Raw genomic sequence first — 23,563 nt, forward strand, 5'->3', positions numbered from 1 at the left:
AGATGATGGTTTGCGGATAGAGGCACTACCACCCTTTCAGTACAGTCTGGATTGTCTATATTTGGATCTTGCCTGCTCAGAGCAAAACCGCTTGATCAGGATGGATATCATGCGAGTGGACACAGAGAGGACATGGACTAGTCCCCTTGAGCCCTTAGGCACGAAAATGGCTCATTACATGAGCCATTTTCTACACCTCTTACCAGATGATTTGATCACCCACCCGCGTGATCAGGATGGATATCATGCGAGTGGACACAGAGAGGACATGGGCTAGTCCCCTTGAGCCCTTACGCACGAAAATGGCTCATTACAAGAGCCATTTTCTACACCTCTCACCAGATGATTTGATCACCCGCCCGGCGTACATGGATGTACACATATCACATGGGATACGTTGTGCCATTGGACAGATCCGGACCTCATCACGTGCATCAAATCTTGGATTACTGCATTTGTCAGCTATGCTACAAGGAGGCAGAGACAGAGGAGCACTTCATTTGCCGATGTACAGTCTTTTATGATATCCGAGGGAGATATGATTGCCTCTTCCGAAAGGGTTTTGGGCCGTTACGCAGGGTCATGGAGATTGAGGATCAGAGATGCTTGGGATTGTTCCTACTTGAGCTCAGGAGACAGAGAGAGACCCTCTTGGCAGCCAAGAGACCGAGCCATGATGTACCTAAACAGAACACCCTGACAGATTTCTTCGGGACCAGCACCAGCAACCCAGCCCACACACCTCCTGATACCTCCTCCATTGGGCCATTAGGGCACTGACCACGCTCCTAGGGAGTCACCACTGATAGAGTAGTCATCTTATGTTGTGCTCGTCGGCCACGCCCACTAGGATCCCGACCACGGCATCCTCAGCATCGCCAAATCAGAGCCTACCTCGCTTCTACGACCTCTCCATTCTAGACAGCCCCATGGCGGAGATATTTGATCTAAGGAGAGGGCAACACTTCATCTGATCAGCATACATGGATCTACTTGATATACATTTTCTTGTATTTTCCAGTCTTGTCCAGTATTTTCTACTGAGTATCATCTCGAAGTCTTACAATTCTGTTCTTATAACTATAAGACAATCAGTGTATTGTACTTTTTAGTCTCATTTAGTTTTTCTCTTTGATGAGACACCAACTTCAGATGTACTCTCAATTTTGGTCTCATAGGCCATTATGGCCTTTTAGAGACGTTAATATATCATATCATTTCATTTCTCTCTCTATCCAGCGATCCTGATACTTCAGGCAGATCACGGTCATCATCTCCCACCACAGGAGGACCTTCTCTCAGCCAGCTCAGTCCCACCACCCTGAGCACCATGCAGTAGCTCCCGATGAGGGATATATTAGGATGAGGGTAGAGAGCTATACACTCTCGGTTGTAGTACCGGCTTTAGCTTTTCATTTTCAGTTCCTAGCATTTCCATTTTTTTATATAACTCAAACATTGTATCACATGGACTTGATGTAATAATTTTCGTGTCATAGGTCACTTCGCCCTTTTGAAGACGTTAATCTCTCTCTCTCTCTCTCTCTCTCTCTCTCTCTCTCTCTTGCAAGCTTGAGATCAGTGGCTTGCTTTAGCGGTATAGAGTGGCAGCTGTCCCCTAACAGGGGACACCCGCAAACACGCAGCGAGTGAGATTTGATCCAGCAATCTTCCGACTGAGACTCGATCCCTCTACCAGCTGGAGAATGTGATCTGGGTCAAATGCAGGAAGTATTTCATTTCACTGCTGTTGTCGAGAGTTTAATCTGTCTGTTATGTTACTGGTCGTGTGGATTGATTGTTTGTGGAATGACCACACTGATAATGTATTGCTTACAATAATACATAGACAAAGTGCCAAAATGTAAACAAGCTGGCTGCTGTTGAGCTAAACACCACGATTTAAGTGATTCCACATTCTAAAGGGACATTTTTAGTTGGATTACTTGGCCTAGTGCCAATCTGTTGAGGAGCTCATACTAGGGTTGCTTTTCTTGTTAGACATGATGCTAGATTGTTTTACGAAACTTTCCTTCATGATCTGATAGCTTTACCTGCATAAAGTTTGTTTTGAAAGGGGAAGCTGCTTTGTTACAACATGCAACACAGCAAATGAAAAGGATTGCATCTGATGGGCAACGAGGGGCTCAAGAAAGAAGTTATATGAAGAGCCTTCGCTCAATTTCCAACAGCAAGGATAGTTCTCAAGAACTTACGTATGTGCAGTCTGTTCTTATTCCCATCAAGCTTTGGGCAGACATGCGTCTTGAGAACTATCATGCACATTTTTTAGAGGTAATGCAATCTTCTTTTAAACTTTTGATTGGTGTCTTATCTGTATAGATTGTAAAAAACAATGAATTAGTTTTCTTCTCAAGTCAATTATCGAATAAGTGTCAAGCTCTACTAGTTGAATCAGTTTGTAGGATCTTAAGGGAATGTGACTGGAGGATAACTGAATTACATCCTGTGACCCTTTTAGCACTGTTTATAACTAGTACCATCTCGATTATACAGGATTTACGCAAGATGGATGCCCTTGTAACCATTGCAATGATTGCGAGCAGGCTTATAGCTGATGAAATTGATCAATCTGGGGTAAAGTGCTTTTTGATGGTTTTGCTTTATTCCAGATTTTTAAAATTGCAGAAATGCCATCATTAACATTTTTACCTGCAATTTATGGAAACAAATCATCATCTTTGAACAGTTCAGTTCTTGGATCTTCAATACAGGTCTTTTAGAAACATTATACCGCTGAAGCTTCTGGTGTCTTTCTTTGGATGTTTTGCAGAGCAATAAACTGTCATCAACAGCTGACATTGTTGCTGTTGCCAAACAAGCAAAAGATTACATATCGTCCTCAGTGGCAAAGGCTTTTGAGCATGTAAGTGCACCTGCAATCCACATGCTTTGTTCTTCAGTACCTTCCTTGGTCAAATGCTGATAGCTGCATTTGATACTTTCTCATGGTAGACTTTAAACAGCCAATATGAAATATAACTATTCCTGCACAGGCTCTTGAAGTGGTGGACTCAAAATGGGAATCCCAGACTGATCATCCCTTGGCATTGCTTGCTGAAGAGGTCCTAGTATTGGCTAAGAGAGAGGTGTCTATGTTTTCTCCCATCCTTGCTCGTTGGCACCCACAGGCTCAAGCAATCTCTGCATTGCTTCTACATAACCTCTATTATTCAGAACTGGTGATTGCCTCAAAGCCCTTTTTTTCCTGCTAAGCTTAAGTGTTCTTTTTATTTGAACCAATAATTTCAATGGAAGACCGGTTTTCATTATGGGAATTTGTTCTGTGATATTGTCTGTTTGTGCTGTTGCAGAAGCCTTTTGTTGAGGGGGTTCAAAATCTTACAGAGGACGTGACATCAGTTCTTCCTGCAGCTGACAGATTGGAATCTTACTTGAGGCAATTGATTTTAAGTGTGAGTGATGAAGGCAGTAACAACTACAAACAACAACTTGTACCTTATCAGGTTAAAATTACTTGTGAATATCATGGTCTAAGCTGTTTTCATTTATTTTACTGCTCTTTTGAGAAGTTCAAATGATTTTATATTGTGGCTGACATAATCTGAGGTTTTGGGTGACCATTCAAGGTAGAAGTGGTTGCAAGTAGTCTTATCATGCAGTGGGTCAATAGTCAACTTGCAAGTGTCTCTGAGTGTGTTGACAAAGCAGTCACCGATGAGGTATGTACATATGCTCAAGTAAATTTGGTATTTTCACATGGTATTCAGTAATTTTAGTGTGCCTTGTACTTTTGATGTGCTAATTCTTCTTAAGTAGAACTGAAGTTAGGGTAGAGGACCTTTTGTGCAAAAACTAAAGCTATTTTACACTCTTAGTCTGAAAGAACAGAGAGACCAATGGGAGAGCTGCACGGTACCGTTTGAGTATGGCGTATACCTAATTGACTAATTTTAAATAGTCTTGAAATAATTGAGCGTAAACAGCTGCACAAATGACACAAGTTTTGTGTGTAGTAGCATAGGATGGAGATAGACTTGCTAAAGTTTGCAGCATTCTAGCAGACTTTCTAGCTTGAGAAAACTAGCCAACATGGCTAGGTTGTGGACTCATGGGGAGCATTAAATTATGGACCTACAGTAAGCAACAACCTCAGGTTTAATGGCCCCAATGGGAAGCGAGCTCAAGCTAGAGCTCTCGCTACATCCTCTCGTTATTGCGTTTCTATCCTTAAGCAACTTGCTCACACACAAGAGCACCAAGTTCTCAACGTGTCTCACTCCGTTCTTTGAGTTCTTGACCTTCCAAACTTGCACTACGCTTTAAGATTTTCTTTGGTTTATTACCCATACACATTCTCATATTCAGTGAGAGTTTCAACTTTCAATATCTAAATCAATACAATTTCTTCTATATTCATTTACTAGATTTAGCAGGACTTTTTTCTATCGTTCCATCTCAAACAACTTTTATGAGTGGTTGAGATGGAGAGATTTTATCACTTGTCATATTGATGAGAGTTTTTTTGAGTTTTTTTCCAGAGGAAGAATTCGTTAGGTTAATGGTCATTTGGCCTTATTAATACCAATGCACAGAAAAAACATGGTCCCATCGAAAACACAAACAGTTCCTGCTTCACGAGACACACACGACAATGAAGAGAGACAATTATTGAAACACCACTTGACAAGACATGCAGTGCCATATTAATACCAATGCACAGAAAAAATATGTTCCCATAGAAAAACTATTCCTTTTGAAAGATGATACAACCAAGCTCACATTGTGGCACTCACAAACAACTAGTCCCCAGGAAGTCCCAAGAGTGAGAATTTTGTCATTAGAGGCTGTGCGATGTTTCGGGTCATCCAAGAAAGACCGTCATCGGTGCAGTAGATGCTGTGCAAGTTGGTGCATCGCTGGTCAGTGTTGGCTCTAGTGTCTCATGAAATATATACGATGAGTTTGAAAATCAAAATGATAATATAACTGAAGGCTAAAATCATAAAACTAGCATCTAATGCAGTGGAGCGGCTAGGCCCTACAGATGAAATTCCTTTTATCGTGGCCGTGGTGGAGTGACTTGGGGTGGGTGCAGCTGATGTAAAGGCTGGAATAACTGGTCCACCCTAAGTGAACTGGAGGGCCTGACAGAGTGTCACCAGCTCCGCCGTGCCTGAGCTCAAAGCATGGAGAGCTCCTCAGATTGCTGCACAGAATAAGCATGGAGGGGTGCCAACTCAGCCTTGACCTCAGTAAGGTGTGCTCGCTGAAACAGTGGTCTCAGTAGAAGCCAAGTGCTCTTGAGAAGAAAGCCTTTTGCAGAGAAGCCATCTTGCCGCAAAGCTGGGTGATGATGACTTGATCCCCTGTGTGCTGATGATGGAGATGAGGAGTAGGCTCGGCCTCTGCACAATGGAGAGCTATCTCCTTGGAAAGCAAAATGAAATAGCGTTAGTGAGACTCCATGCATCTAGAAAGTTTTGCTCAATGCTGCAGACGAGACAATGAGTGAGTTGAGCAGGCCGGAGGAAGAGGTGGTCTGGTAGAGGTGGAAGGTTGGTGAAGGGTATAGCATGAGCATCTGGAGTACTATCTGTGGAGGGAGAGAATTGAGGACTCAGGAATTTCTGGTAAAGGTGATGGGTGTATGGAGAGGCCGAGGGATGTATTAAGGATGAGTGCACCTAGGGCAATGCGGGTGGTGGTGGAGAGGACGATAGGTGGACATGGACAAGCTGAGGATGAGCGTGAGGGTGTGACATGGGATGCCACTAGGGCCAGTGGTGAAGAAAGGTCAGGAATTGTGGATGACCAGGTGGTGAGAACAACTATATCCATGGTGGCCTCCAGTAGGGGTAACTCCTTGGACCTTGAAAGGGGTGTATCTATGGTGGTGAAGATGGAGATGGGAGAGCCATCGTAAAGGGAGAGGAGCTCAGTGGGGAGGCGAAATTGTGGCAGGTTAGGGTGCGGAAGGGTCACCAATGAATCGGTGAGGCTGGAGAGTTACTTGGAGGAGGAGATGGTAGAAACACATAAAACTATGGAAGATGCAGGGGGCATGGGAGGTGGAAACCTATGTGGTTGGAAACAATCGGCTAAGGCCAACGAGGAGGTTACCCATGAAACAAAGACTGATGATGGCATGCCTAAGGTGATGGAGAGTATACAACAATGGTAGTAGTACATGTAGTCATGGTCGATGTCCCGGAGGGATTGGGGGTGGAGACGTTGGGAAAAGAAAAACAGACTTTGGACATTGGCCTCTATAGCATCCAATCCACTGAAAACGTCCAGCCCAGGACACATAGCAGCCCTGCAACTATCCTTTGAATCTCTGCTGACATAGTCGGACACCTTGCCCTCTTCTGTATTAATTAGCTGACCCTCTGATGCTGACCTAAACTGACCCCAGCTGACTCTCAACTGAAGTTTGCCTGACTTTAATCTGATTCAGCTAACAGCTCCTGACCTTTGTCAGATTCTTTTTTTTTCCCCGGGAAAAAAGATCCTTCTATTAGTTAATAAAAGACAGCCACAAAGGGCTAGATACAACCACGAAGGGCTAGATACAAGCTTGCTTCATATAAGGGCGGGAATCAAGTGGTCATAAGGGGAAGAGACACTTCTCCTCTTGCTGGCTGCTTTGTGAGGAGAAGGCTATCTCATACAGGGGGAGGGGGGGAAAACAACCACATAGGTGGTCTGGAATGCGAGTTGGGGTCACCACCTCTATCTGTGAGAAATGGGCTAGGCCTCCAGAGCCTCAAGAAAGCTTCCCGCCGCTTCTGCATGCGGTCAGAATCTCCATGTGACTGCCCCCACTGACCGCAGAGGGTCTGAATCAAATGCTGGCTGTGTGCTAATGGTATGCAGGGGGCGGCCATGGGGTCATTTTGCCACCTAGAGCAGCAGTATGGGACACACATTGGTATTCTGAACATGATGCACCTAATCATAGAGGGGAGAGGATCGCCTTTTGGAAGGCACTCTTCGATTTGCTTGGATCATTGGGGGTGACTTTGATATGGTTGAGCAACTAGTAGACAAAAGAGGAGGACAAGTGGGTATGGTGCACCCACTTGAGGGCCTCCTGGGAGAGGTCTTATACAGGGTAGAGATTGTTGGCTTGAGATGATATTCATAGGAGGCCATCCTCTCTCCTCTTTTCTTGGTCTCATAGGAGGAGCGATGGAGGGTTGCATGTATGCCTTCTGCTATGCTGATGTTTGGGTTATTGACAGGGGAGGACATACAATCGTATTATCTGGCGCTTCCAAATCTGATCATTGCCCAATGGTTTTATGTATTAGAGATCTAGGATACACTCCTCGGGTGCGTATTCTTGAGCGTTTCTACTCAGATGCAAGGCTTTCGCGGGAGGTCATCGATGTATGGAGGTCTTGTGACTTTTCTGATGCCCCAGAGAGTGGCATCCGCATTCTAGCGTTTTAGTGATTTTTACCGAAGGATGTGACTTTTCTGATGCCCCAGAGAGTGGCATCCGCATTCTAGCGTTTTAGTGATTTTTACCGAAGGATGGGCTTACTTAGGAGACAGAAGGTCATTGAGCATGAGAGGGCTATTAGACGTAGGCTATCTGCATCGTAGAGGGAACATTAAAAGCACCCCGATGCCCAATGAATTGCAGATACTCTATGTACTATTAGTGTTGAGCTTCAGTACTCCTTGGAGCAGAAAGCGGAGTATTGCTACGGTTCCATGAGTCATTTTGGATTCCGACGGGAGGCAGATGTAATATATACTTCTTTGCTACTCATGGCCCATTTTATCGTAGAGAAAGTGTTGGACACTAGCAAGATGCTCGTGACACACTTTACTCGGATCCTGTTACGATGAGGCGTATTGTCGACTTCTTACTGGTGAGCCCAGGTTGGGGCTACTTTGCATCAGACAGTCATAGAGGACATGTGTTCTTCATTTAGGGAGACACCCCTTGCATTACCTCAGGGTAAGTATGGGGTCTCTCACAAACACCTTGGAGATCGATGTCCATGCCATTTTTTGAGGAACTATAAGGTGTGGCTGTGAAAACTGCTGAGAGGGTCGTACTGATATATCCATGCCCTATCTGGATAGGGGCATAAGCTCAAAGTGTATATTGGTGAATGGGAAAGGTGAGTCGAGGAGCCATGGTGCTCGCCTGTGCCAACTCTACCTCTTTAGTGTGGGAGCTGCGAGTGGTGCGTGTTTTCAAATTCTGAACCATCGTTGTGGTCCACAAAGTTGTGAGAACATCCGCTATTAATCAGAACACTGATTCAGTAGGCAAACATTGAGCCAGTAAGTGTCAACACATGTGTGGACACCGAGGCCAGAATTGTGGAGGTAGACTGTGCTTGTGTCATGGAGGTAATTACACATGCTTGTGCATGTTGAGATAGGACCATAGCACGCTTGCCTTTGGAATTTTTTGAATACCGAACTTGGGACTTGTCTTGGGAGGTAGAAGGTTCCACGTTGGAGTTTTGCCGATTATTAGGACGTTTAGGGCACTTAAACCAACGATGGTTTCTTGAACAATGGTACATAGTCTCGATTTTGTTGTCTTTGAGAAGAGGATTGGGTAAATTGCTTTGAGTTACAGGGTTGGTCACGTCCAAACCAAGTTGGTAAACTTCGAGGTGTAAAAGGCCAATGACGAGATGTAAGAGGCCAATGAGCCAGTTTGGGTCAAATGGTGTAGTCAAGACCGTGCTTGAAAGTCCGCATTGGTAGGTATAAAGTGTTTATGGATCACATGCTGAAATTTCTCCCACATGCGTACGATGTTCCCCTCATGCAATCATTCCTGCCACCATAAAAGTGCATTTTCTTTCAGCAAAGATGCGGCGAAGGTAATCTTTTTTGCATCGGTGAGGTCTAGGGATTCGAAGTTCAAGTGGAGCTTGTACAACCATTGGTCAAGAACACGACGTTGCATTGGCCAGAATAAAGATAAGGGGGTTTAATGTCCAGTTTCTTAGTTTTCGATGCTTGTAAAAGACGATAAATAACTTTTTAGTCATCAGCTTCTATCTCTGGGGGTATTATGTTGGTGTCTGGCACTGGTGCATCGATCGAAGCCGTAGAACTTACCAGTTGAGATTGTCGGGACTACAGTTGCTGCATCTGAGAAGTAAAGGTCTTCAAAGTCTTCTGGAATTGATTTTGCATTGCCACCATCTAGGTTTGCATCTCGTGCTGTGATTGGGAAAGAACTGGTTTAAATAGGTTCATTTGCCATGTTGTGCCCGGAAGAGAGTGAACCTACAGGGTTCGTGAACATGGAAAAGCCACATGCTTTGGTTGCTCTAGATATAGGTGTGGCTTTTGATTTATTTTGATGATGAAAACATGAAAGTGTATGGGCTGGTCACACCTGAATTTTTTGTGTTTGAAGGATCCTGACTAGTGCAGGTACTGTAGGCACGAGGCACGAAGCAAAGGCTGAAAGTGATGAGGAACCGCAACCGTTGTATTCTGGAGGAAAGCCATTAACTAGTGAGAGACCATGTGCTTCTAGAAGAAAAGGGGCTGAATCAACCCTTTCTACATGCACCACCCCTTCTTTAAGAAACAACACAACCTTCTTGTGTTTCTTTTTTGCGTAATGTTTTTTTAAAACATTAAGGCTTTAAAGCCTTAGCCTTATACATTAAGGCTTTTACAAAAGCCTTTTCACAGGCTACGTAAGCAGCCTGGCCACCCTAGACAGGCCGCTCAGCACCTGCAAGGCAACAACATAACCAAAAAAAAAAAAAACGAAGCAACCAGCCTATGGCCATTATCCTATGAATTAAAATTAAATGAAAATAAAAACAATGTTTCCGCGCACATGCAAGAACAAAACGGCCAGCCCTCTGGGCATCAATTTGTGGCTCATCTGGCAGTGATTCAGTTCGCCCCCCCCACCCCCCCCCCCCCCCCCGCCCCCCACCCCCCCCTTCCTTCCAAGGGAAGGTGTCCTATGCGTGAGTTTGTTCCATGCTGCTTGGGTAAGACTGTGAGCTTTCCATTTTTTTTTTTGTTAAGAAGGCTTACTATATATTTTGGGGAAAATTATGCAAAGGGGCCAAAATTGAATGGGGCATTCTTTCTTGCTCTTCCATACAAACCATGCTAAGCCTAGTTTTAGGGTTAAGGCTGGCTGATTTTTAGCATCAGCGTTTTTTTATTTTTAGGGCTAGGGTATGGTTGTGGGCATTCTACAGCTTGGAGTTTGTTTGCTTTGATACCATTGTGAGGACTTCTCAACCTACTAGTAATTTATAAAACGTGATTAAAGATATAACACTGAAAGTAAGATGCTTAGAGCGGAAAGTTGTATGTTGTTGCATTGAGACACATGGCCTTGTTAAATAGGGCCTGAAGAGGCACATCCCTAATGAAAGGGTGTGACTCTTGAATGAATAGCTTTGTCCTTTGGACGTAGAGATGTGTCCTTTGATCAATAGATGTGTCTCTTTGAATAGATGTGTCCTTTGGTGATTACCCATGTGGCAGGATGTGACCCTTCACTGGTGTCCTTCCAATGATCTTTCAATGATTAAGAATAATTAAGTGTAATTAGAGAGATTAAGTCACAATCGTTACACGGTCATCCTAGAAGTGTTGCTCTTGGTTGCATAGTCACAAGGGACGGGGGACGGGGACGGGGACGGGACGGGGGACGGCCATCAGTAGGGAACAGGGACGGGGGAGGGAACGGCACTCAAAACATACCTTTTTTTAAAATTTTTCTACTCTACACTTATTCTACTTTGGAAGTACATCAAAATGAGCACAAATTTACACTAAAATGGTAAGCTTTTGAGTCATATTAATAATTAAGTAGATACAAAATGAGTCATGACTCAAGAGTCAGGAGTCAGGACTAAGCCTTAAGGAGGCAGAATACATGGACGGACTCAAATGAGTCAATGACAAAAAAGTGCTGAAGACTAGAGGCTAGAGGCTAGAGCTAAGTAGTAAGGCCCATGAATCATGATCAATGAATATTCATCCACGTAAAGTGCTCGCCTCATGGTCATGGGTAGCTTGTGCCAAAGAAGCATCAAGCTCATCCTCAGTCTCATCCTCACTGGCATGCTACTCCTGCACTCATCCTCTTGTTGCTCTTCTTGTTGACTCATCCCCCACTCGGTGAAGGAATCTGCCTTCTTGGTCATGCTCTTGCAAAGCATTCGCAAGTTTGCGCTGACGAAGACAAGGTCATTGGCACGCTCTACCCCGAGTCGGTTCCTCTTCCTAGAGGCAATGTGGCTGTAGATACTCCAAAGTTGCTCCAAGCAAGAGGAGCTGACAGCCTGGCTAAGTATGCGAATGGCAAGCTGCTGTAGCTCCGGTCCATCTGAACCACCAAAGTCCTCCCACCATAGAGCAGCACCAACTCTGGAGCGGTCAACCTGTGCATCATGACAGCCATAGGAGCCATGAAATGACCTGTACATCGAAAGCTAGTTCCTGATCTTGCGCCTAACCGATGCATCAGGCACAAGACGATCCAAGATGATCCTCCATCCAGCGCTCACCTCCCGGTCGCTCTCCTGCTTGTTGCCTTGGAATTCTGGGTCCACCACATAAGCTGCTGCATGCAATGGAGAGTAGTAGGAATTCCACGTATCTGTCTTCATCAGGTACGAAGTCTTTCAACTTCTCTATCATGCGATCCATGGCCTCATAGACCTTGACTATGCATGGTTGCATAGTGTCTACAATCCTCAATAGGTGGACTATGGGCCTCACCATAGCATCTGTGGTCTTCACACGCTCCCACCAAGAGGCGTTATCTGCCCGTAGCCTACACTCTTGGCCAGTGTGTTTGTATGGGACTCTTGCATGGCGACAACCTCGTCGCTAAGGAAAAGCCCCCTCAAAGCACCGCTACAATCCTTCAACCGGCCCAACATGAGAAAATTGTAGGCAAACCGGGTGTCGGAATCTTTGAGGACAGAGAGAGGGGACCTCTTGTTGAACTCATGTCGAAGTCTTTGGTGGTTGAAGACAAAGGAGACCATGGTGTTGGCCTCCTCAATGAGCGGGCTGATCCATGGTAATGCCCCGATGTCCTTGAGGAGGTTGTTTAGGCAATGAGCCATACAAAAGGACACTGTGACATGTCCATATATACCTTGGAGAATAGCTCCCGCCGCCCTATTGGAAGGCTCCCCATCCGCAACAAAGCCCACTACATGCTCGGGGCCAACGATCTCCATGGTGGTAGCCCACTCCGCCGCAAGCACATCCGCGCTCTTCCCAGTGCCGGATGCATCATGAGATGAGATGAAGTACATCTCTCCGCGGGAATATGCAACCATGCCGTGAATACTCCTCTTGTGGGTGTCACTCCATCCATCCACAATGAGGGAGACTCCGTTCCTCTCCCATTGCCGCTTTGTGTTGTCGGCCGCTTGGTCTCTACAATGCGCTTCTCCTTCTCGAGCAATGTAGTGGGCAAGCTCTCGGATGAGGGGGGCGTATAGGTTGAGCCATACTCCCCAATCTTCTTAACCATGACCTTGAAGTATTCCGACCTGTTCAAGAAAGTAATTTACTAATGAGAAGGGGACTAGGATGATGAAAACATGAATGATGAATTGGCAATGATCGATTGCACTTACCTAGCCGCTTGAAAGGCAATGTGGTCGTGGAAGAAGAAGCGGGCCACTGCCATATCCACCTCCTCCTTCAACTTGGGGTTCCAATTCTCCCCAAGTGTAGATTGTCGCCGTGGGCCACGTAATGATTGAGAGGCCGTGGAGATGGAGGGTGCTGGCGTCGTGGATAGAGTAATATTCCGACTTGATGGTGAAGGTGAGGGTGTGCATGATCCCGATCCACCACATGACTCCATTGTAGAGGCTTGAGTTCCTCTCCCCATCGTCGCGGGATCCACGGCAACTCGTGGTGTCCTTCTTGTTGCTTCGACCGCTTCGTAGACGCTAAGCTTGTCAAGAAGTTCCCGTCTCTTCTTGGGCGTGACATGTCATGTAAAACCTCACCTCATGCCTACTCTCATGCAAGAGGTGGGCTCGCACTTTGTCGGCGCCACCCGTTCGCCGGTACAGGCAAAGCTTGCATACCCATGGCCGAGAACCGCCTCCATGAATGGATGTGGTGTAGTTAACCTCCTCCCACCATGTCCATCCCGTTGTCCTTCTACGAGAAGCCCCGACACGTGAGGAGGATGCCATGGTTGAAGATGGCTTGACTCTTGAGCCTTGAGGAATGAGAGAGAGAGAGAAAGAGAGAGAGAGAGAGAGAGCCTAGAGGCTAGAGCCTACACTCTAGAGGCTTGGAAGTTGGAAGACTCAAGAGGCTTTAAAGTTAAGGGAGAGGTGAACCGTGAGAGAGAGAGAGAGAGAGAGAGAGAGAGAGAGAGAGCCTTGAGAGTTGTGTGTGCTTGTAGCCTTGTAGAGGCTTGTTCTTATATAGATAGGCAAGAGAGAGAGAGGAAAGCCTCAAGGGCAAGAGAGAGAGAGGGCCAAGCCTCAAAGGCTCAAGGCTCAAGGCTCAAGGCTCAAGGGCCAAGGCCGAAGGCCAAGCCAACAGCCATAAACGGCTAGAAACGGGAAGCGCAACGGCCAAAAACGGCGACCGCAACGGCAAAAAACGGCGAGCAACGGCTCTCTGCCGTCCCCTCACAGAGCCGTTCCCGTCCCTGCACTGTCCCCGTCGTCGTCCCCTGTGAGAAACATGCCGTGGGGGACGTCCGTCCGTCCTCGTCCGTCCCCGTCGCTTCTGCATCCCGAATCGCCGTCCCCGTGTTTGAAGCAGCCGTCCCCTCCGTCCCCTGTGACTATGCTTGGTTGTCTTGGGAATGCCAACATGGGTGCCGAGGGTGGCTATAGGAGGAACACTAATGGTGGTCATTAGGGTAATAAGAATGGTCCAAGAGGAAAATGTAACATGAATGCTTGCCGAACTGTGTTTATGATTGATTGATCACAATTAGCGTCTAATTAGAGCCTTAAACCCATGCAAAAACTGCTTCTTCTTCATGCTCTATACACAGTAGAGAGAGATGATCTAATCTACCATGTATTACTAACAGGAAGTATATACAATATTGAATAGAGATACTCAATGGTAGCACTACTCTTGATCTCTCAATGACTCAATGATGATCGACTGATCAATGAATGAATATGGCTAAAATCTAGACTCATATTTATAGTGTCTAATGTTAGTGAGTTGGCTACCAACTCTACCAACCCTAATAATAATATCCAACTAAGTGTGTTCGCACGATAACCCAATAACTTTGTTCACACTTGGTTGCTTGGACAATAGAACTGGCATAATAGTCCTTACGAACACATAAATCTGGCGACATACTCGACCTTTGCATGGGCCAATGGGTAGGAGCATGTCCACGTCACACTCAAAAGAGCGTACACGTGACGGAGAAATGGGAATGGCATGTCATCTTGCATGTTTCATATTGGTATGTGGTGATCCAAACGTCTTGAATTTTTAAGAGTAGTTGTCCCAGCCTTTGCAGTGAAAGGAACCTAATTTTCCCTTGTCTAAATGACTTCTCTCTCTCTCTCCCTCTCTCCCTCTCTCTCTCTCTCTCTCTCTGTCTCCCCCCCCCCCCCCCCCCCCCAAGGCTGTAGCGGCCCATAATGCATACTCCCCGAACCACATCCCTTAGCTTTCCACCTGTCAAGGTTGTGAAATGGCTTTGTTTCCCATGCTTTGTTTCCAGTCCCATGCTTGGGAAACACCTTTTCATGCGACTGTGTTTTCAAGACCTATCTAACGTTGGCGATGCAAGTGAAAGTAACATTGTGACCCATGTCGTGACTAGTTGAATAATGCTGAGCCCTCGTTGCAGTTGTACATGGTGAACGTAATTTCTCTGAGAAGGCAAGAGTAGAACTTATTCTAGAAGATGTAGTGCAAGAGGAGGGGAAGGAGGTGGAGAATGAATGGAGACCCTATATTAGTTAATCAGAACCTTTCAAATAGGCTGATGAAGTGTTTCTTCACGATATCCAAAAAGCTTAACTGCGCTTGCTTTTGGGCATTACACTTGCGTTCAAGTAGGCTGATGAATTGTATCTTTACGATATCCAAAAGTTTGACTTTGCATGCTTTTAGGCATCACACTTATGTTTCCAGGCCTTGTTGAAAACACGAAGTCATAATTTCTTGCTCTTATGAGTAATTTGAAACTCACAAGGCAAGCAATAACCTGTAGTCGGATGAAAAATTTGTATATGGGCTGTGTTTTCTTTGTATTGCAAGGGGGTTGCCAAGCTTTTGAGTACAAAAACTTATGTTTTCTATTTATTTGGTTTAATTAAAAGTGCTTTAAAGAAACTAGCACTTGTTGTAATCACTTATTGGGTGTACTTTTCATGTCATTTTTTTGTATGTCTTGTAGTGTTTCTAACACGTTTCATGCTCTCAATTAATGCCCTACTGGTAGTCTATTGAGTTCTTTTTCTTATGGTAGTAGGCATGTTGGCCACCATATGTGATTGGAACTACATCCAGACCTAAATGGACTATTTGCAAGTGTAAGAGCCACACATTGTTGTGTGGTTTTCTACTTAAAACGGGATATAATCTAATTGTCAGGAAACGTCATTTCATTTGAAAGTCAGCTTCTTGTTTCTTTGACAGTTTATTTAAAGATCTAAGATAACCACATTCTTGCTATATTTGCGCATGTGCAACTTTGCTGCCTTGTTGAAGAGACATGGGAATACAATTACATCATACTGTTGAATTCCTAGCAAGATACTCCAGCAACTGATACCATGTTTTTGTAACAGCGTTGGGAGATTATATCCATTGATCAATGCCATGCAATCTCTGTCATTGAAGTCTTTCAAAAATTTGAAGCGGTATGTTGATGCGAAAGAAATATATGGAGCCATGAGTTTTTAGAGATAGTATTGGACTTCTTCATTTTTTTGAACCACATTAAAGTCCTTGGGCAAGTACGTTGCAGTGTACAAAAAAAAAAGGACAGTACACATTAAAATCCTTTGGCAAGTATCTTGCGGCGTACATGTTTATGTGACAATATACAACTTCTGTTCCCTATGCTTTAAGCAAATACACACTCTCTTTGGCTGGGCAGATAGTGGATCAATTCTTTTGTTTAAAGTTGCCAATGCGGTTTCCTGTACTACAAAGCTTGATGAATGGTCTTGATGATGCAATTCAGCTCTATGCAAATCGGATTGTGGCACAGCTTGGTACATTCTCCTTTTCTCTGGTTTAAAACATGGATCGGTCAGTGTGCTGTGACTGGATACTACCCTTTGCTTCGTAAATAGTTTCTGTTTATTTCCTTGTATTCCCATGTTTTTTTGATTCTGCTTCTTTTCTCGATCAGTGTCTCTCTGTTCCTTTGGCACTTCTTGTGAGGAAGAGAACAAACTTGTGTATTCTCCATTGTGATAGGGATGTCATCTGAAGTTTATCTTGTTGACTCCTGTTTTTTGATATCTGTTGTTATTTAGTTCACTTTTTCATGTCTTTCCTTGTTCATGTCAAGCACACTTTTTTTTTTCACCTTATAAGAATAACAGTTTTTTCAACAGTTGCTTTTCACAAATATCATGAAGAACGTGCTATTGTGTTCTATTATTAGATTACTCAAATCATAACTTGATTAGATTATGTGATAAGGTCACTGAAATGTGTGCTCACAGTGTGATAGCATGTTCTCTTATTCTGTGCAGAGTCATTGTCCACCTTAAAGCATGCAATGCTGAGTTATGCTTGACATGCTTTGGTAAAAGAATACAGTGCATGCTCCTTTTCTAGCATACTGATGCTTACCCCATTATCTTTTAGCATATTCTCTTATTCTGTGCTCTGTATGAGTGTGGTTACTATGTAATAAGATGCAGAGTCATCTTAAAGCATGCAATACTGAAATATGATTGATATGCTTTGGGAAAAGACTACACTATGTGCACCTAGTCTAGCATGCTGATGTTTACCTCATTCGTTTTTTTCTCCCATGTTCTACTAAAAGAGTAGAATAGGAGGCTCCCCGTACTGCTGCATACACCCCCTCCCTGCCTGTGTGCCTCCTTCCAGCCCTCCTGCCTGCCACTCAAACCAATCCCCCCCCCTTCCCCTCCTCCCTCTTTGATCCCCGTACTGCTGAGCACCTCCTTTCTGCCTTTCTGCCTGCCATTCACCCTATCTACCCACCACTTCTCCTCCATCCCCTCATTGCTGCACACTTCTCCTTCTGCCTGCCTTTCACCTTGCCCTGTCTGTCATCCTGGCCATCATCCAACCCTTCCCTCACCCTCGCCCTCTTTGCTAACCTGTGCGCTTCTTCCTTCCAGGCCTTCCTCCTGCCCCTCCCGCTTCGTTGGCTATGCTAGCATTCGGAAAATTCTAATTGTAATTAAGTTGGCGGCCCGTCCCTTGATTGGCATTATGGCTTCTGCCCAAGCCAATCCTTCTCCACTCCCACAGGCAGTGAGAACTATTAATTTTTCTCAAGACGATCTTTTCATCCTCCAAAGTTACATGGACAATGAAATGAAGACTACTCTCATTGGGATAGTCTATGGCTCTCACCCTGCCTGTTTGCAAGTTAGAGATTGGCTTTTGGCAGCCCCCACTTCGGAACAAGACAATCTTTTCATCCTCCAAAGGAACATCGACAATGAAATGAAGACTTCTCTCACTGGGATAGTCTATGGCTCTCGCCTTGCCTGTTTGCAAGTTAGAGATTGACTTTCGGCAGCCCCCTCTTCGGAACTGGTTGTGCACTTTCTTAATGCATGTTTACTTGGACGAGGGTTCTTCCAAGTTGACTTCAACTCCCCAGAAGTCACATCTCAGGCACTTGCTAACATCCCAACTAGATTTGGATCTAGTTTGGTTCCATTTTGATTTGGTTTGATTCAAGAGAGAGGAGAGATAAAAATATCACATTATTTTTGAGTTTAAAACTCATTCAAGCATGTGAAATATGCACCTCCTTTAATGGACTCCCCTTCCTTACATATGTGTCAAAATGGAATTATTATACCCAAAATATCTCATATTTTTAATATTGCTCATAGTTTTTTACTAATAATCCTTGTACATTTTCAACTCTTCATCTTATGTGAGAATTTACTCATTTTTGGATACCCAAAATATCTCATATTTTTGATATTACTCATAGTTTCTTTTGGCCTGGAGAAATTCTTCTTCGAGTAGCAGTTGGATTTTGATCCTGTGAGTGACGGGATCAGTGCCTTACTCTGATTTCTCTCAGATTTCCCGTTCTGCCATGGTTTTATTGGAAGCCATTGTCTTCCAGAGGAGCTGCATGAGGCCAGGTTCTCGAAGTACCTGTCCTTTGTTGAGGGTCTATCTTCATTTGCTTCTTTTGCAACAGTTATCGCCACCTCTAATGCAGTACCCTGAGTTTTTGTTCTTGTTCCTGACCTTTCCATTGCTGATGGTTACATCTTGTTATGGGAGAGCGGATGGAGACTGTTGGCAAAGCAGATTAGTGCCGTATTTGCCACAAACAGGGTTATCTTAATAGAGATTGTCCTAGTTCTAGAGGCCGCTTTACAAGGTGGCATGGACATGCTCATGAGATGTCTCCTTCTACAGTCTCTCCTGCACCTTAGCATACTACACAGCGACAGGTGATGGTTAGGGATGCCACAGATCCCTATCCTTGCACCGGTGCCTGTGCAATCAGTGCAACACCTTAACCCCTTTGGATCCCTGGCTACACCTGATGATGATTCTGTAAAGGATGAGGATGCACTGCATCTGGAATGTAATGATGACAATACATAACACTACGCATTGCCGTTGGATTGTAATGATGATGGTACATTACGCTCTCCTTCTCCCATTCTTGAGAAGGGAAATAATTTCTCCCTGGAACGGGAAGGAGAGATGGACCTCTCCTTGGAGCATTTCCTCTTCCTCACTTATATGTGAGACACATTCCCACCTTGAAAGGGGGTTATTTTCCATCGACCACTAGATCTGGTCGCATTTTTCAGTCCTTGTCGTCGTGAGGATTGTCTCATGGAACATATAGGGACTTGGTGGTGTTTTTCCACGCCAACGGAAACAGCTTTTCAAGAACCAGCTCATGGAAGGTCTCATGGACATTTTACTCTTGTAGGAGCATAAACTCAATGCAAGCCAATGTGGTAGATCTGGAAAGTTATTATCCAGTCACACCTTTTGGTTGAAAGTGGTGTATGTATTTCATTGTCAGCTCCTATGTTGCCTTGGATCATTGGCCATGGGGTCATTTTGCCACCTAGGGTGCAGTTGATCATCACTATGCGCAGGATGGGAGACACATTGGTATTCTGAACATGTATGCACCTAATCATAGAGGGGAGAGGATTGCCTTTTGGAAGGCCCTCTTCGATTTGCTTCCTCATGTTGATCATTGGATCATTGGGGGTGACTTTGATATGGTTGAGCAACCAGTAGACAAAAGAGGAGGACAAGTGGGTATGGTGCACCCACTTGAGGGCCTCCTGGGAGAGGTTTATTCTCTTTATACAGGGCAGAGATTGTTGGCTTGAGATGATATTCATAGGAGGCCATCCTCTCTCCTCTTTTCTTGGTCTGATAGGAGGAGGGATGCAGGGTTGCATGTATGCCTTCTTCTATGTTGATGTTTGGGTTCTTGACAGGGGAGAACATACAATCATAGCATCTGGCACTTCCAAATCTGATCATTGCCCAATGGTTTTATGTATTAGAGATCCAAGATACACTCCTCGGGTGCGTATTCTTGAGCGTTTCTACTCAGATGCAAAGCTTTAGTGGCAGGTCATATAGATGTATGGAGGTCTCATGACTTTTTTGATGCCCCAGAGAGTGGCATCCGCATTCTAGTGTTTTAGTGATTTTTACCAAAGGATGGGCTTACTTAGGAGACAGAAGGTCATTGAGCATGAGAGGGCTATTAGAGGTAGGCTATCTGCATTGTAGAGGGAACATTAAAAGCATCCCGATGGCCAATGGATTGCAGATACTCTATGTACTATTAGTGTTGAGCTTCAGTACTCCCTCGAGCAGAAAGGGGAATATTGCTATGGTTCCATGAGTCATTTTGGACTCCGACGGGAGGCAGATGAAATAAAAACTTCTGTGCTACACATGGCCCATTTTATAGCAGCAGAGAAAGTGTTGGACACTTGCAAGATGCTCACGACACACTTTACTCGGATCCTGTTATGGTGAGGCATATTGTCGGCTTCTTACTGGTGAGCCCCAGGTTTGGGCTACTTTGCATCAGATAGTCACAGAGGACATGTGTACTTCATTTGATGCCCCCTTCTCTCTGCTTGCTGAGGAGTTAAGGCAGACACCCCTAATCCTCAGGGTAAGTATCCGGTCTCTCGCTGACCTGTTCCATGACATTTTGGGATGACTTTGGGGAGCTTATCACTACGGCTCTTCGGGACATGTGGAACACAAGGAGTATGCCTTCTTGTCGTAGTAAGGGTCTTATTTACCTTATCTCAACAGGTGGTGATAAGATGAATATTGGTCAATGGAGGCCTATTACATTGCTTGGGACTGCCTACAAAATACTTGCCAAGGTAGTTGAGGTTGCAGCTGATATTGCATGATGCGATTCATTATACATGCAGAATGGGTTCCCTCAAGAAAGAAGCATCTTTTATAATATCTTCTCTTTGTTGGAGTCTGTTGAATGGGCTAAAGAAAGCAACCAGCCCCTAGCCATCTTATTGCTAGACTTTGAGAAGGCATATGATAGAATTGATCGGGATTTCCTTGAAGAAACCCTTAGATGTATGGGTTTCTCTAAGGAGGATCAGAGGGGTTTCATGCTTGTATCGGGATGCTTATAGTAGTGTGCTCGCATATGGTGGTGGAGGTGATTGCTTCGAGTTCTCGTGTTCTATACAACAGGGATGCCCCATAGCCCCCTGCTATCTCTCATTGTTGCCGGGGCTATATGAGCATCTTTCTTCACTCCACTTCTAGAGTTTCTAGTTTGAGTTTGCCCCTGCACAGTGAGGACGAGCTTTTGGACTCTGAGCTTGTTGATGATACTGCAATGTTCCTCAAGGCCTCACACATGTTTGTGTTCCTTTCCGATTGCATTGGAGGAGTTTGCCTAGCTGTAGGGGCTCTCATTAATCGGCATAAGTTTGTTGGTTTTAGGAGTAGTGACTCGCAAAGAGTCAATTGGAGTGCAAGAGCGCAGGTTTCCTTGGATTGACAAAGGATGTCTTGCCACATATTTGGGGTGTCAGGTTGGGGTTGATATATCACTTGCACATCAGTTTGCACCAGTGCTTATGAGCATAGGAAAAAAAACTTCTTCGTTGGAGTTCCAGGAGATCTGATCTAGCCTCTAGAGCCTTGGTGGTTAACCAAGTAATGCTTGCCTCGGTTGGTTTATTGCCTCATGTTGGTGCTTCTCTTGAGGTTGCATGGGCCAATTGTGTGGAGGTTGGCAAAATTTGGTCAGATTTGGATGGTACACTAGACACTCGGGCCAGGTTTTCTTGGGAGGCTGTTATACACCCAATATAGGAAGGGGAGCTAAATATTGTAGATACTTATATTCAGTGCAGAGCATTAGTTTGCAAGTTAGCGGTGAGTAGGATTCCTTTCAGGCAGTGAGCCTTGTAAGAATTTCTTTATGTTTCACATTGTACACCTTGTGGTGGTGGAGATTGGATGCTGAGTTCGTGTTTCATCTATATTGAGGCAAGTTAGCGGTGAGTAGGATTCCTTTCAGGCAGTGAGCCTTGTAAGAATTTCTTTATGTTTCACATTGTACACCTTGTGGTGGTGGAGATTGGATGCTGAGTTCGTGTTTCATCTATATTGAGGCAAAGTATAGGGCACCTTTCTCTCCACTTATAGCTACCATTTTCAAAGCTTGGAGCAGCATGAGACCTTTTTTGAGATGGAGGCTTTCTAGATTAGAGGATGAGGCTGATAGACAACCCATTATGTGGAATGAACTCATTAGAGATGAGGTTGGGCGACCTTTGGGTGCGTTTGGATATATGCAGGAGCCAAGTTAGGAGAGATGTGCATCGACAATTATTGCTTGGAAAACTTTTAAAAGTCTTCCTATGGATCACAGACTTGCATTCACCCAACACCTCAGAGGGAGTCTTAAGAGCGATCAAATTGATGTAGCTATACCTCGTGATTGGATTATCGGAACATTTCATGATTAGCAGCATTCTAGGTGGCTAGGTGTTTTCTTTTGGATAGGAGTACCATTACAGGTGTTAGTGTTGCTGGATAGGATGAGGAGGGTGATCGTGTTTTTAATTTTATCTAGCCAGAATGGAGATTCTTGAAATGTGTCAGGCATGAGATTATTCCTGGGATTGCCCTTCATCCACTCAGAGTAGTTAGTCACTCAGGAAAGCACTGGCATGTTAACCCTTCATCCGCTGAGAGTAGTTAGTCACTCAGGAAAGCACTGGCATGTTGACCCTTCTCCTCATACTGTCCCCCATGGGCTTGGGTGCTTATGGTTGTATGGTGGAAGTCCTATAAGATATCTTCATTGGGATATTGTGGTGAGTGGGAGTGAATCCATGCAGCTATTCCTATGAAGAGTCATCGTTTTTTCAGCTACAATGTGCGTATTGCCAGGCTCCTTTTACTTGGACAGATTCAAAAGATTCCTACACTCAGGCTGCACTGGGAGTTTTATGACATCACCCTATTAGTTCAAAGGAGTTTTTGGCATAGACTTTGGCACTCAGAGAGGAGGAGCCATATCTCCCACTTCTTTTGGTTATTCTTACATGGTGGCCTCCCCATAAATCACTGGAGACCCCACCTGCCCAGATGCTAGGTAGCTTCTGAGATAGTGCACATTGCATATAGGCGTGTAGAGCTGCACAGAGCATTTGAGGCTCTATACCTCAGCTTTTGTGCAGATTGAGGAGAGAGAGCATTTATGTTACTTGGGGTGCTTTTGCTTGGCTCACTGAGTCTGATCCACAAATACTTTTTAAGGGTAGGGATCTGGACACTGCCATAATGATATGTAGAGGTGTGCCCCAGTGCTGCATGCTACTAGATATTCCTCATACACAGTATAGACCATCTCAGCAGAGGATTGATACTACTTGGGAGCTCATTGCTAGTACCACAGTTTGGCGGATTTGAACTGCCAGATGCACGTAGGCTATTGAGGGCATTCAGATATATGACATTCAGTGCATTTGTACTATATGGGGAGATATTATTCACTGTCTTATGGCCACATGGGCTTGTAAACAAGGACCATCCAGATTTGCGCAAGCAAAGCGCCCTATTTTCATCAGGGAGTGGGTTCAAGGGATCTTTTTCTCATCGTCCCCCAGGACTCTCTTGGCACTTTTGTGCCTCATATTGGTTGAGATCACCCTATATTCTGGGTTGAGGTTTTTGGTTCTGGCTTGCAGCCATGATTTTGCATGGTCTATTCAAACTTAATAGAAGTCTGCTTTCTGCAAAAAAGAAAGAAAGAAAGAAGTTTTTCCTTCTGTATGCTCATAGTTGCAGCAATCACCTCAAAATCCTAAAGGCAGTGCTATGGTATGCTTGCTATGATCCCATATAG

The 23,563-nt window shown here is 44.6% G+C and overlaps 1 protein-coding gene across 2 annotated transcripts in view; it reads left to right on the forward strand.

The window, feature by feature from the left end:
• The window catches only part of LOC147614926 (protein unc-13 homolog), a 207,599-nt gene that overhangs the window by 136,834 nt on the left and 47,202 nt on the right, over positions 1–23,563 (forward strand). For both annotated transcript variants that reach the window (XM_086780241.1, XM_086780242.1), the window contains exons 11-18: positions 2,065–2,295; positions 2,518–2,598; positions 2,795–2,887; positions 3,018–3,203; positions 3,336–3,488; positions 3,612–3,704; positions 15,774–15,845; positions 16,085–16,202. In XM_086780241.1, the coding sequence (XP_086636367.1) occupies positions 2,065–2,295; positions 2,518–2,598; positions 2,795–2,887; positions 3,018–3,203; positions 3,336–3,488; positions 3,612–3,704; positions 15,774–15,845; positions 16,085–16,202 (1,027 nt within the window). The remainder of the gene's footprint in view (positions 1–2,064; positions 2,296–2,517; positions 2,599–2,794; positions 2,888–3,017; positions 3,204–3,335; positions 3,489–3,611; positions 3,705–15,773; positions 15,846–16,084; positions 16,203–23,563) is intronic.

This window comes from Cibotium barometz, chromosome 41, assembly GCF_041138505.1.
Source record: "Cibotium barometz isolate CiBa-2024 chromosome 41, ASM4113850v1, whole genome shotgun sequence".
Classification (NCBI taxonomy): domain Eukaryota; kingdom Viridiplantae; phylum Streptophyta; class Polypodiopsida; order Cyatheales; family Cibotiaceae; genus Cibotium; species Cibotium barometz.